Source organism: Cinclus cinclus, chromosome 24 (assembly GCF_963662255.1).
Source record: "Cinclus cinclus chromosome 24, bCinCin1.1, whole genome shotgun sequence".
In the NCBI taxonomy this organism is placed as follows: domain Eukaryota; kingdom Metazoa; phylum Chordata; class Aves; order Passeriformes; family Cinclidae; genus Cinclus; species Cinclus cinclus.
The window spans coordinates 5237420-5252726 of NC_085069.1; the positions used below are offsets into that span (position 1 = coordinate 5237420).

Consider the following 15307-nt stretch of genomic DNA (forward strand, 5'->3'; position numbering starts at 1 on the left):
GTTTTTTAATAGTTTTATAGTTTTGGTAGGGGGGATCTCTCCTTGTCAGCAAGTGACATATTTCTTAGAGCATTAGCAAAAGTAAATGGTTATTCGCTCATCAGCAAGTTTTGGGTTTCCTGAGAACCCTTACACGTTGTAACTGTGGTTTGTGTTACAGCACACACTCACATCACAGCAATCACCCAACATGTCTACCCGTGAAATTGGAAAGCATGAGACCTGCTGCAGGTTTCTGCTTTGAAACTGTTCTCATGGTTTAGATGCATTTCAGAATAAGAACATTTTCCCCCTTATCCCAAGCCTGTGGTGCAATCCTTGCTGCAGCACTGCAGGGAGCCTTAACTGGTCACAGGGAATGTAAATTCCCAGTGTGCCCAGAGGTGGCTGCTCCCCTGCCCAGGAGACCTTCACACCCTTACACATAGTGCAGTGTTGTTAGAGAAGTAGGAAATTTTATGAAATATGGGAACTCCTGGGGCATTCCCATCCAATTCTCTGATATTAGTATGATGTTGGGTGACAGAACCAGGGAGAGAGAAAAGCTGGAAAGACTTTCAGGAGGTCATTTACTATGTTCTGTTTATTTTTTTTCCCCTTAAGTGTAGCACTTTGCATTTGTATTTTGTAAACATCCTCTTTCCATTGCTGACCCTTCCCTACTTCTCTGCATCCCTTTGAATTCTGGTGTTGTTCTGAATTTTCTTCAAGTTTCTCAACCAAGTCTGGGGAATGTATCCCTGGCAGGAGGGTGGAACTGGATGAACTTTAAGGTGCCTTCCAACTCAAACCATTCCATGGTTCTGTGATTCTCACACGGAGCCATCTTTAGACACAAAAAGTGCTCATCATACTATCATTCCTAACTGATTAAAATATTTTAAAGCATCAAGACAGTAATAACCATTCTAGGGTTTTTTTAGTACCATTCTTGCATATTCCAAATGTGGAAATATTTCCAAATGTGGAAATATTTCTGAAAGAGAAGTTTCATATAACAATGAAGTTGAAGCATTGTCCCTGATAACCATCTCTCTCACATTGTTCTCATTGCAAAATCACCCAACTCTGTTCCATTCTCCCTTCTTGAGTGACCACACAGAGATGCTACAGGAAGCAATGCCTCTAATTTCAGCTTTGTACTTGAGGGCTTTGCTAACAATATCTGCACGTTCTAAAAGTTTTGCTCACGTTGGTTGGTGTGGCAGAAACCACACTATGGGAACAGCTCAGTGCAGGGTGAGTGCTGTTGTGTGCTTGGGGCTGAGACAGCAGCCACTCTCTCTCCAGCTACAAGGTGACATGGTGGCCCAGAGATGGATGTCTAATCCCTGGAAGTGTTCAAGCTTGGGCAGGGCTTGGAACAACGTGTGCTAGAGGAAAGTGTCCCTGCCTACAGCAGGGGGGTGGTACAAGGTGAGCCTTAAGGTCCCTCCCAACCCGACCCACTCAGTGAACACATGATGACCATGGGACAGCAGTGTTTGGAGAGGTGGCTCCTCACCCAGCACTCACAAGACAACATAAAGAGTCCTTCATAATGGATAATTCACAGTGGCAGGAAAATGGTCCTCTGGAAGTGTTTTATCCAGGCAGGATTACACCTGAAATGCACACTGAGACAGGCAGCAGCACTGGGAGCACCACAGAGACTTGTCAGGAGGGTCAGGGAAGACCATCCTCAGCCCTGGTGCTAGCTGAGCAGGAGAGGGGCACCCAGCTTTAAACGTGGGGAGATCAACCCCATCTTCATGCCATATAAAATTCCATGCTTAGGAGCTCAACTTCCCATGTAATTCCAGAGTCACGTATCAGTTTTGACCAATAGGGATAAAGGGATTTATTTGAGCTGCAGAGTTTCTTTCAGCATCCTCAGAGGGGTTTTTTTTTGCTTTCTGGCCCTGCAGTTGAACCATCAGAGCCCTGAGCTGGCAGGATAACCTGAGATCCCAGGCTGGTGTACATGCAGTGCTTTGGAAGTCTGGATTTTCTGTATTTGTTTTTTTCTCAGTGTGATTTTGAGCAAAGCACTTGATCATTTCTGTTAGTCCAGCCTAAATTTTATTTTTAGATATATGTTATAGTGAGAAAATTAGCTATTTTAATCACCAGGTGCAGTGGAATCATCCAGAGGGAGAATAATTGAAGAGGACACAGGACATGATTACTTCTCTATATTTGAGAAATCTTTGGAGAAGTTGGAGTGATTAAAAAACTGTTTCGTAAATGCTAAATACTATTCTTGGATTGTTTAATATGTGATCCAGAATAAAAAGCTGGATGAGATAACTTTCAGTTAGTTTCTGGGTACAGAGAGCAGTGTTGTGGGTGAGAACCTGTATAACCACCTTCATCCTACTGGGAGCAGACATTGTTTCCCTAAGGCTGGGTTGTGAAAATGTCATCAAAGACCTTTTGTGGCCCATAAATAGAGGTAATTATTTTGTTTAGGAAAAGATAGCCAATAGCAAGGAGTCAAAAATCTTAATGTGAAAGCAAAGACCCTCGGAATTAAAATAGAAGGGCAGAGAACCATGAAGCTGTGAGATTGATTCTACAGAAGTCCCAGAACATGTTATGTAGGTCAATAGTTACTGTCTCTGCAGATCCCCTCTGAGGAAAGACTGTTATCCCTGCAGGAAGCCCTCATCTGCCCTCCTGACATTAATTTAACAATTCAAGTTCCCTTAGTGGCACATAAATAATGTTGACAAGTCATCCCTGATGTGCTACGTGCAGCTTCCAGTGTGCTCCTGGGGCTGGGAGGGCCAAGAGCAGCTCTGCGCTGAGTCCTGTCAGGACAGGGGAAAAGACTCTAAAAATGTGGAATTAAAGCTTTACCAGAGCAACCCATGGGGCCTCAGAGTGCAACTCCTGGAGGTAAACACCGAGAAAAAAAGAACCAGAACAACAAAATCAGAAAAACAAAGAACTCACAGGCACCAGGGAGCTGCTTTTATGATATGGGAGAATTGTGTTTTCTTTCTTTTTTCTTTTCAAAGAGAAAAGTACATTTTTGAGTACACAGCATCATTTATATTATTCTGTTCAGGGTTGTTGGGGTTTTTAAAATTTAGATTATTGTTGTTAATGACTTGTGCAATGATCCAGCCAAGATTATGAGGCTTTGGGGTTGGGGATAGTTCAAACCTTGGAATACAGTCATCTAAAGTTAATATAAAAGATGCATATTTCAGGCTTTGGAGCATGAGAATTAAACTGAAGTCCTGAAATTAAAAACCCTATAATTTTCAAGACCAAACTAGAACTTCTGGCCCAAGCCCAAGCAGGTGATTATACTCTACCCCCTCCCTTCCCCTCAGAGTGTCACCTTAACCTGGTGTTTTGTCTCACTTTGTGCAGTTCTTACATCGTGTCTGGGTATTTCATGCTGGGAGCAGGGATGAATATAATTATGGAAACCTCCAAACACACTGGAGTAATTTGGAATAGCACTGAGACTAGAAGAGCAGTATGCTGTTACCTCCAAGGCACTTCATGCCCTGCACAGGTCTGGCTGTCACGTACTTCCCAAGTTTCCAGGACTGTGACCGAGTGGAGCCAGGCCCTGTTATCCCATCCTCCCTGACTCACATTTGTAGCTGGTGTTTGTGACACCAAGTACCTCTGAAACACTTTTTGTTTTCAAACTGCTGAACAAACATGAACAAATAGTTCTGGCTGGGGTTTGGTGAGTCATGATTTGTGCTGACTGAAACTCATGTTATCAGGAGCAGCACTGACAAACAGGTACAGAGGACAGACTGAAACACTCAGGGAAAAGCTGCACAGAGCTGGGAAGGATGAAGCTGCACTTTCAGCACTTGCTCTATTGGGCAAACAGAAAGTTAAGTCTGATACTCAATAAATCTGCATTTAGCAGGACTGAAGTGATACCAAAGTGTTCCTATCGCTTTCCTCAAGCACTACTTGCCGCTTACTTATGTTTCACATGTTCAGGGAGACCTTGTTTTGGCCTACCAGTGCCTTAAGTGGTTTCTAAAAAGGAAGTAGAAGGATTTTTTATACAGGCAGAGAGTGACAGAGGAAGGGACAATGGTTTAAGATTGCCAAAGGGCAGGGTTTCATGGGATGTCAGGAAGAAATTCTTCCCTCCCAGGGAGGGCGGTGAGGCCCTGGCACAGGTTGCCCAGAGAAGCTGTGACTGTCTCATCCCTGGAGATGCCCAAGGCCAGGTTGGACAGGGCTTGGAGCAACCTGGGCTAATGAAAGGTGGCCCTGCCCGTGGCAGGGGGTGGCACTGGGTGATCTTCAGGGTCCTTTCCAACTCAAATAATTCCATGTTTCCATGATTCTATATTTAGATATGTTGATGTATGTACAGTAACACAGCAACCAGGACTCTTTCACAGTGAGATCCAACTTTTTATTCCACCTTGGGAAAGTAAATCACTCCTTATTGTCCTCAGCTTGTAGATCCCAACTCCTACACACTCAGGCAGTCCATTAAGATATGTCAAGTTCTCAGCACAGTGATACTTGCCCCTGGTACTCCTAGCAATGAGTTTACTCTTTATTATATTTTTTTTCCTTAAAATACCAGTCCAGATGGGTGTTGCTGAGGTGTGACCAGTGTTTGGGGGGAAGCCACAGCAGTTAGGATCAGTATTAGTGTGGTAGTAGTGATATGAGGTGGCAGCTCTCCAGCTCTGCAGCCTCCAGGAGCTGAAAGCAAGCACAGCTTCTGTGCAGGGCTGGGCACTGCTTAGCACAGCTGAGGAGAGCTCTGGAAAATAGGAAAAGCCTTAATTGGCCCAATCCCAAGACAGTCATCACAGGGCACAGGTACTTCTCCAAAAATTAGTAATTTGGGAGGTTGTAACAAGGTTTAAAACACAGAGGAAACATTCATGGTTAGTTTTAGCTGCAGAATTTAGAAAAAACTATTAAGTGACAGTAACACCTGAGGAAAAAAGAGTTAGAAATTTTGAATTTTGAAAGGTTTTATTGCTTTTTATTTTACTGGAACATAGATATATATCATACAAATTTCTTAGTGATTCGTTGACATTTATGACTGATATCTGAAAAGTTAAGCAAGAGCACTGAGTGTCTCCTCCTGCAGTTTGAAACACTGAGTGTGCAGGTGTCACCCAGTCTTACTCAGAATAAAAAAGAAAGGCCAGCAGAGCTTCTCTCTCCATCTGCAATTTAACCAACCTTCCAGCCAGTTCATTTACTTCCTCTCACTGGTGACAGTTCTGGTTTGTGCTCCCCCCTGAGTGAGCTCAGGGCTGTGCTACCACTGACCACAGCGGGTGCCCAGAGAGCAGGAATGACAGAAAAAGCAAAACCAACTTTGCATTATATCTCCAAACTGTTTCCTCCAGTTGCGTGGCTGATTGGAGATTAAACCAGTCAGATCTTCCTTTTTTTTAATCTTTCTTTTTTTTTCCTTTTCACCTACGTGTTGTGTTTTTTTTTTCTCTTTTTTTCCCTTCCTTTTCACATTTTCCAACCTAGCCAGCGTGGAGGCAAGGCACATCAAGGCAGAGATGGGGACTGAAAGAGCCCTTGTGCTGGACAGGCTAGCAAGCAACGTGGCAAAGAGAAAAAGCTCAATGCCTCAGAAATTTATTGGTAAGAACAAAACCCCTTTTCATCTGCAACAGTTAAATACATGTGGGTCGGTTACAAACAGTACAATTCCTCTGCTTCTTTTAAATACCCTGCTCAAGCTTAACATCTAATACAAAAGAATAAAGTAACACTGATTTTTTGTGATGGGGTTTAAGTGATTTGTTGTAAGGGGTCGATTAAAATAAAAAGAATTTATTCTGTTGGCTGCTTAAACTGGGTGGAAGCTACTGTTGTGCCTTGTGTGTTTATGTAGGTGATTTATAAATATATTTTATGAGTTTCCACATGCCATTTCTGTACCTATGTATCTGAAATGCTTTCTACTAGGATGTAGAACAGGCAAAGAACAGGAAGGTTAATGTTTTCTCAGCAGGAGATGTAGATTCCTGCAGGATTCATGTGTGGAATAAGGCCTAAAGACAGAAAAGTATTGGATTTCTCTTAGTCATCCTTCTAAATTTGTCCATGATTAAAAAATATCATATCCTTTCTTGTGGTAATTTAAACAAGCAGACGTTTCCATAGTATTTTCTTTGCATTTAATTGTACATGATCAGAGTTTTGCATGTTGGGGATCTTAAATACTAGTTGGGCAGGTTCTGGGTTTCAACAAACACCTGACCCTCTTGGCCAGTCTTATTTCATCAACCTGCCTTTAAACAAAATAAAATACAACCAACCCTATGTCCTAAGGAAAACCCTTAGTCAGCACTTATATAATATTGGTGCTGATGAAGCCTTATTTGTGCTCTTTGAAGGGTTATATAAGGTAACACACGGTTGGTTGGTTTGTTTTTTTTTATGGCTCAATATAAAGTTCACCTTCTGAGTGGGGCCCATGTGGCAGAGATGTAGGCTGGGAGGGCAGGCAGGGCTCCCACAGCTACTGCAGCCAAAGCCCTGGAACGGGATGCACCAGCTCCAGAGCCAGGTAAAGCTGTGCAGCTGGATCTATCAGGTAAAGATGTGCAGCTGGATCTATCCAGGTAAAGCTGTGCAGCTGGATCTATCAGGTAAAGCTGTGCAGCTGGATCCATCAGGTAAAGCTGTGCAGCTGGATCTGTCCAGGTAAAGCTGTGCAGCTGGATCTATCAGGTAAAGCTGTGCAGCTGGATCCATCAGGTAAAGATATGCAGCTGGATCTGTCCAGGTAAAGCTGTGCAGCTGGATCTATCAGGTAAAGCTGTGCAGCTGGATCCATCAGGTAAAGCTGTGCAGCTGGATCTGTCCAGGTAAAGCTGTGCAGCTGGATCTATCAGGTAAAGCTGTGCAGCTGGATCCATCAGGTAAAGATATGCAGCTGGATCTGTCCAGGTAAAGCTGTGCAGCTGGATCTATCAGGTAAAGTTGTGCAGCTGGATCCATCATGTAAAGCTGTGCAGCTGGATCCATCCAAATATAACTGTGCAGATGGATCCATCCAGGTAAAGCTGTGCAGATGGATCCATCCCAGATAAAGCTGTGCAGATGGATCCATCCAGGTATAGCTGTGCAGCTGGATCTATCCCAGATAAAGGTGTGCAGATAGATCCATCCACACAGGAAATCAACTCAGTTTTTGAAGGTAATGGAGCTGTTAGTGGGTTTAGTGTGTAGCACTGGGCTTTCATCTATGAAAACTGGTCTCATTTATTTATTTATTTTATATTAGTGTGACTTTCTAAAGGTCACCTTGCTGCACAGCCACACCAGCACACTCCATCTGAGTGCCTTTGGTACCTGGGATTGAAACTGGGGTTAGGCCCTTGCATGTCTTGCTGTGGCTCAAAAAGTAATACTAATGCAAATGGGTTTGTAATCCTTTAGGTTCTTTTATTTTACATTTTTTCAGCCCTCTCATTGTGCAATCACCACCAGTTTGACCTTTATGTATTTTATTAAACACGTCTGCAGCAAGATGCACCCCCTCAGCATAAGCTGAACATGAAGAACTAGTGGGTTTGGGGTTTCCTTTGTGAGCCAATGAGTTCCTGTGTGGCCCAGATCCTCTGGGATTTGTGCTAGTGCTGGATGCCACAAACTGGCACTGCACACACAGGTGATTATGTGAGAAGCTGGAGAACCCATCACAGATCACCTACAGGCACAAAATAACCAATTTTTGAAACTTACTGTTTTTTCTAGGACTCCTGTGATTTTTCTTGTTAAATTGCATGTGAAAACATTTCCCCCTCAGTCCTCTGTATCCCTGGGAAGGATGTTTTCAGGGGCAGGCTGTCCGACCTTGGTCTGACTCCTGTGCCTTTCTGACCTGTCCCTGTCAGAGCTTCGATCTGCCAGGCCAGGGCAGGGATTCCTTGGGAAATCTGGGAATGAGTGCTGATGTCTCATTTAGTCAGGAAGCAGGGACAGGGATATACACTAACAAGGCATCTTTGTTTGACTCGTTTCTCTGAATGAAGCCTATTGATTGGAAGAAAAACCCCTTTATTATAATTGGAAGGCTCTGCAGATATTCAGACAAGCACCAGGAGTCTCGCCCACTTTATTTTCCATATATCCATCCCCAGTAGCTTCCTTGTATGAACCAGTACGAGTCCCACACCAGGGCAGGGACCACCTGCACTTGACACTTTACCTCTGCACCAGGCCCTTCTTCAGAGTCTTTTCCTGGGGGACCTTAAAATCCACCATGACAGTGGAATCACAGAACACTGCGAGACCTTCAGAGATCATTCAGGAGCTGGACTCAATGGTCCTGATGGGTCACTTCCAACTCAGGATATTCCAAAATCCTATGATCATATATTGTGTTTTCTTACTTTAAAACAGTGAATCTTAACCCCAGAATTTCTAGAGAGTCCTGCCTATTTTTACTTTTGTTGCTTTTTTTTTCTTTTTTAAATTTCCAATTTATTCACATCTTTCACTTGTCTAGAGCTGGTTTTATGAGTCACCCAAAAGTACTGTGGCATTTTTTTCCCTTCCATGTGAAGCTGGACGGTGAGTGGTGCTGCAGGCTGGAAGCAGTTACACTCTTGTGGTTCGTTAACCTTTTGGAGTGTTTTAGAAGAGAAACGTGAGCTCCTGGTTTTCTGCTTCTACAGTGAAACCCCACGAGTTTCATTTACATTGAGTCACGGTGTTGACAGGTGACTGATAAACATCTGCACCAGTCGAGTTACCGTAACTAAGAGATCCGTGGATCTAATGTTTGCGAGTCACTTGCATGTGAAACCTTTCATCTGGTCTTTTTTTGTATTTTTTTTTAAGCTGTGAACAATTTTATTCTTTTAGTAACCACAGAATTCAGTTACTTATTTCTAGACATTCACCTCCAAAATGCCTTTAGTGCTTTTGGGGTGCAGTTTATTTCCTCCTTGCAGCTGGCACAGAGAACAGGACTCTGTTTACTGTGTGCCCAGAGAGATGTGAGCAGAATTTCAGGTGCACTCTCCTCCACTTCCAGTCCAGAGCTTTCCAAGCCCCAGCACACCCAGAGGAAAACTTTTTTTCCCTCATTAACCCTGTATCAAGTGACCCTAACTGTGGGGGGTTCATATCTCTATTTTTATCTGCCAGTATTAGATTACCTGAATACCTGTATAGAGGTCCAAGAAGCCAGAGGAAGCTGTAGTTGTCAAAGGACAGCAGGGAAAGCTGACTTCAGTGTCCAAGGACTTGTCAAAGATGAATCTCTCAGAAAGTACTCTCACCACCTCCTCTATTACTGGTTTGTTTCTATGCCTGAGGTTAAAAAATACAAAAACAACCAGAACACCGCACCCAAAAGTTACTTGTATCTAGGAACAACCTCTTTCAGCAGAGAACATACCATGCCCCATTCCCAGAGATTTCCATCCTTTAGAAAAGTTATCACAGGATTTAAACAGCTCTTTACCCACCTAAGTAATTATCACCTCTGGTCACTTGCAGGTGAGAAACGACCCAGCTTCGATATCAATTATAACTCCAATTTCCTGTACGAAAAGGAGAGCGAGATGATGCACGGGCGCATGATGGACCAGGCCATCAACAACGCCATCACCTACCTCGGGGCCGAGGCCCTGCGCCCTCTCGTGCAGACCCCGCCGGCCCCCACGGCCGAGATGGTGCCGGTCATCAGCAGCCTGTACCCGCTGCCGCTGCCCCGCGCCGACGTCCCCAACGGCTCCGTGCCGGAGGCCGACAAGAGCCACGGCCACCTCAGGGACAAGAGCCTGTCGTCCGACAGGGGCCTTTCCCCAAACAACAGCGGCCATGACTCCACAGACACTGACAGCAACCACGAGGAGAGGCCCAATCCCGCCTTCCACCAGAGCCAAGTGATCACGGCTCCGACCCGCAACGGCCTCCAGGCCCTGAAGGATTTCCCGAGGCCGTACGACATCATCAAGCCGCCCGCCATCTGCCCGCGCGACGCCTTCAAGGTCATCAACAAGGAAGGGGAGGCCATCGGGGTGTACCGGTGCGATCACTGCCGCGTGCTCTTCCTGGATTACGTGATGTTCACCATCCACATGGGCTGCCACGGCTTCCGTGACCCCTTCGAGTGCAACGTCTGCGGCTACCGGAGCCACGACCGGTACGAGTTCTCCTCACACATAGCTCGGGGAGAGCATAGAGTTGTGCTCAAGTGAAAGGACCAGTTCTCCAAGGTCAAAAGTTGTGTTTCCCATCGGAGGGGAGGCTTGGTTGGTTGAGGTTTTAATTAGTATAATGAAATTTCTTGAGTATTTTTCTAGGCCAGTTTTAAGTGTGTCACAAAGAGGTGACGCCTTTTAAAATTTGTCTTTCCCAATAATTCAGTGTTCTGTAGCATCTCTGCCTGGCTGCTGTGGTGAGTGGGACTGTGGGAAACACCAGGAGCAGAGACTAGTTTTGATATGAACTTTATTTTTGTGAAACTTCAGAGCCATTTACGATGTTTTCAATTTTTAACTTGTGTTTGTTTTTATAGAGTTCGCTTTAAGTCAGCACAAATGATTTTCATGCCAATTCCCCTGCTCATTCAGGTGTACATTCAGAGGTGTGTTGGAGGAGCTTTCCCTAGTTATAATACCAATGGCCTCCCAGTTGCTCATCACCAAAACAAGGAAAACAAGGGCAGGAAAGGGGAGGGATTATTAATTCCTCCTTAAAGTTTTTCCCCTAAGCCCTAATGAGACTGTGGCATACTTTAATTTTTCTTACCCAGCTGCTGACTTTCTTTAAAGTTACTCAGTAAGAGGAAAATAAGAAATTAGACCTATTTGGGGTTGGGATTTTTTAACAGTACATATTTTTGGGATACCCAGTGAGGTCACTGGTTGGCTCATCCATGTGGCCTGGAGGAAATTCCAATTTTCATTGCTGGAAACTCCTCCTTTCTGATGGGTGCCTAGAATGAGGATGCTGTGTGTTGTGCCTCTGCCTTGCTTTCACAGCAGGACATGTGGTCGTGTCATCCGTGTCCCCACAGGGTGGCCCTGACTAGCTGTGGACAGGTGAGACCTCAGGCAGGTGTGTGAGAGCCACACCCACACCAGGACAGGCCTCAGGAGGTGCTGCTCCACACCCTGAGCAGGTACCATCCCTTTGAATCTGTTTTTTACATCAGTTTTTTGAGTTTCTCCATGGCCCCGTAGCTGTGTCGGTGTCCCTGTGATGGAGAGGGGTTTGGTAACTGCTTTGCTGAGTGAAGGTTTAGTCTTTGCAAAGTATTTTTTGTATTCCGTAGTTAGGAGTGTTCTGATGGACTTTCTGCATCTCTTGTGTGGTTTGAGAGCTGTGTTGCTTTTGTGTTATCCCTGGTGATTCAAACAGTTCCCTGAGGAGAGGCTGGAGAACTGAGGGTCAAGAAATACTGGAATTCTTCCCTCCCTCTGAATTCTTTTGGCTCAGTTATTTCCTCCCTGACTTTTAAGGTACAAAATAAGAAATTTCTATTTGTTTTTCCCACTAAGGGTGGGTCTGGAGAGGGATAAATCAGCCTGCAGAGTGCCTGAGTACCCAGAGTGCTGTGGAAATGCTAATCCAGGATCCTGCTATCCCTGGGGTTGAAGAGAACTCTTTTGCTGTGTGGAGCTGTAAAGCAGGTTTAGGATGTTTCCCAGAGCCCCACCACGAGAAAGGTGCATGTTGGCTCTCCCCCAGTGAACACCCATGTCACAATATGACCAATGCTCCTGTGAGGGATGCTGCAGTTCCACCAAGGATCAGCCCCAAGGGCCAAGCTTTGGGTCCACAAAAGAGAGGGAAAGGGAGCAAAAGAATTCCCAGAGAACAAAGAGAATGTTGCCCTGACATTTTTAAGTCCGACATTTTTAGGACATTGTTGTTGTTTTTATCAATTTCTAATTTTGTTACAAGCTTGCTTTTCAATGCTTAGCTTTCAAGACCAAAGAATTGTCAATAAATGAATAAAATATTTAAATAATTATTATGTCCTGACTTGAGGGCAGGCAAAGGCAGGTTCTTAAAGGAGAGACACCTCCTGGAACCATCAAAAGATTTTATTTTCCATAAGTGGATTGGGTAATGTATTCATCTAAGAACACACTTGAATTGTCCCTTCACACCCCATCCTTCACCCCTGTCCCACAGTGCTGCCCTGGAGCCATCCTGGGAGATGGGAATCCCAGTGGGCCATGTCTGGATGTTGAGGGGCTGTGTTGGTCCAGGGCAGGTCTCTGAGCTTGGAGGAGCACTGGAGACCACCTCGTCTGGGAAAACAGACAGAAAAACCACTGGTGCTGGTCGGGAGCCTGATTTATTCTGCTCTTATCTTGGTTATTTCAGACTGGAACAGGTTTGGAGCATTCTGCAGTTGTCTTGGTTCTTCACTTGTTTCTTCATTTACTGATGAATTACACCACAAGAGTGGGCAGGGGAGGCTCAGGGAAGGAGCTTTTGGCACCAAGAAATGAGCCTCTGGTGCCTAAAGGTTTATTGAAGTTTTAAAAATGCCAGTAAATAAATGTCCACTCTGTCAGCCATGATAACAGAGCTGGGAAGTGACCAGCAGAGCTGGCTGAGGACTGGGAATGAGCTCTGGGGCTGGAGCTGCTGGTGCCCATCACCTCTGGGACCTGTAAATCCCACAGGAGTGATGGAACCTGTGAACAGCACACCTGCGGCTGTGGTGTGTCCCCATGGGGCGCTGAACCATGGTGAAGGCTGTGCTCAGCAGAACCAGTTACTCAGTGGAGTAACTGATACAGTCAGAGGTGTAAAATAACATCGTCTGCTCCTCTGACTGCTGGGAAATGGTGTTGGACACCGTTTTGGTTAATGGAGGAACGATTTAACCCCAGAGCTGTGCGGTGGAGGCAGCTCAGCCCCATGCTTGGGCTGTGGAGTGGGCTCGTGGTTCCCGGGGGTGCCGGGGCTGTGTCAGCCCGATGGAAACATCCCGGCGGCGGAGGGTGGAGGCTCACACCAACCCCCCGGCCCTTTTAACACCTGCTTTACCAGGCTGACGTTGTTCGCGCTTGTTTCATTCCTCCCTGACACCTTCTGCCGCAAGAGCTGGACACGTTTGAGAAACAGAGATGAAAAAAAAACGAGAAGAAAGTCAGAAGATCCTTTTTTTTCTTTTCCCTTCACTTCCTTCCCAGCCCGGGCGCGACTCAAGCACTGAGGGATCTTCTCCCCTGCTGCTACCGGGAGATTCCGAGGGCTGGGTGAGACTGAGCGGGCTCGGGGCTGGGGACAGCGAGTCCCACGGCGTCTTCCCATGCTGGTTTCTTCCTTGATAAGAATTGGTTTGATCCAAAACTCCTCAGCCTTCTCCTTCCTGGAGCCAAACCCCTTTAAAGGCTTGCAGAAATTTTCAGTTGGTGTTGTGACAGAGAGATTCTTATCTGCTGATAGCTGTAATCGTGATAGAGCACAGAGGAACTCGTTTCTCCTGTCGTCGTGTTGAAACACGCTTCCTAACGCACAAAAAATCCCATAAAACTTCCTGGTGCTGGTCCGCATCTTGGAGCATCCCGGCCGGCTCCTGCTCCCACGGGGAGCGGTCCAGCACCCAAAACCTGGCGGTGCCGGGAGGGGACAGGGAGGACTGAGTCACTGCCACCACCTCCTCCGTGTCCCAATTTCCCAGCCGTGCATTGAGTCACGCTCCCAGAGCCGGCCCGGAGGGGGACCCGGTGGCGCTTTCCCACCCTCGCGTGGGTCGGGTTCCCAAATCTGGGGGCAGGGGGTGAGCAGAGCCACCTCTGTGCCGAGCGACAGCGGGAAGGGGCATTGGAAGTGCCTCCAGCTCTGGCACCGCCACGGGGGAGCTCTGCAGCCCCGGGGCTCCCACCGGAACACGCGGGTGCAGCGCAAGCCGGGAAAGGGCCGTGACTGTCACCGGGTCACCACGACGGGGGCAGAAGGTTTATGTCACGCCTGATGCCCCCCTCGCTGCGCCGGGAGGGAAGTGAAGCCCCCGGGGAGCAGCCGACCCGGCCCCTCCAGCCCCTCCAGCCGGGTTATATCGGGCACCACATTTGCATGGCAGCGAGTCGGCACCTGGCAGTGAAATGCTTGGGGGATCGAGGACACCGAGATCGGCTGGCAATTGTCACACGCCGGCGACAGGAAAGTCCCATCAGACAATTGTTTTTAGAAGAATCTACTTACTTCCAACCCGCACGGCTCCAGCCCCTACGGCAGCGCCTCCACCCCGGCACCCGCGGGGCTGCGGCGATGGTGGGATGGGTCACAGTGCTGGCATCCTCCACAGAGGATGCTCCAGGTGGGAGGTGATGCTCCTCAGCCTCAAACACAACCCAGGTGTCCCCCACCCCTTGGGGATACCCTCACCCATAGCAGCTTCGTGCTCCCCCCTCTCTCTGCCCGGGACCACCGTGAGCAAGACCGGGAGTGGGGCTGGGGCTGTCACTGCTCCCCCCAGACCCCATTGCCCCCCACCCGCACTGAGAGCTGGGGTTCATCCTGCTACCCCCAATTTCCCCAGTACCATTGCTGCTCCCCTGAATACTGGGGGACACCGTGGGGCTGGGAGAGTATGAGGGTGTCCTGTCCTCCCTCAGCCACGTTTCCCACAGCTGTGGCTTTGTGCCGGGGGCCCCTCTTATTGCTCCCCGGGGCAGGGTACAGTCACGCCTACCCCCCCCATCCTGCCCCCCAAAGCGGAGAAAGTTAGTCAAATCTGCAGAAACCGCAGCCGGGGGGAGGCAGCGACATTGTCACCGCTTTGATGTCACCCCTGCACGTCCCACAGGTGCTGCCATCACCCCGGGGCCACGGTCCCACCGCCGCTTTGCCATTAACTCGTGCGAGAAGGGGGGATAATGCAAAAATATTTCCTTCCCCACCTCCATCCTGTCCCCGCGGTCCCTGGAGCCTGCGGGGATCTGAGAGGCCATGTGCGAGGCACACGGAGCTGCAGCCGCTGCATCCAACCCTCTCACGTGGGGCTGGGGGGGGTCCCTCCAGGGCTCCGGGGGCTGCGCCGGGGAGCCAGGAAGGTTTCTGAGCAGCGGGACTGATTCATGCCGGGCCTCCTGTGGTTTCCCCCTGCACTCACCTCCCGATGCTGTCACGCCAAGCACCCGCACGACAGCGCCCATGGTGAACACCCCGCGCCTTCACCCACCGGGAGCTGGAGGGGAGCCCCTGAGGCAGCATGAGGTCCTGGGCTCCCCTGCACCCACCCCGCCCCCAGTCTTTGCCATACATCCCACCCCCACTCTGCACCGGTCCCTGCACTCACTTTGCACTCCAAATACCACCCCCGTGCCCCTCTGAACACACCACACACCCCTCACAC

General features: G+C 47.8%; 1 protein-coding gene across 1 annotated transcript in view; it reads left to right on the top strand.

The window, feature by feature from the left end:
- Window positions 1-10181, top strand: part of IKZF3 (IKAROS family zinc finger 3) — a 28187-nt gene extending 18006 nt beyond the window's left edge. The window contains exons 6-7 of the mRNA XM_062508287.1: window positions 5485-5601; window positions 9478-10181. Of these exons, the coding sequence (XP_062364271.1) occupies window positions 5485-5601; window positions 9478-10181 (821 nt within the window). The remainder of the gene's footprint in view (window positions 1-5484; window positions 5602-9477) is intronic.
- The last annotated feature ends 5126 nt before the right edge of the window (window positions 10182-15307 follow it).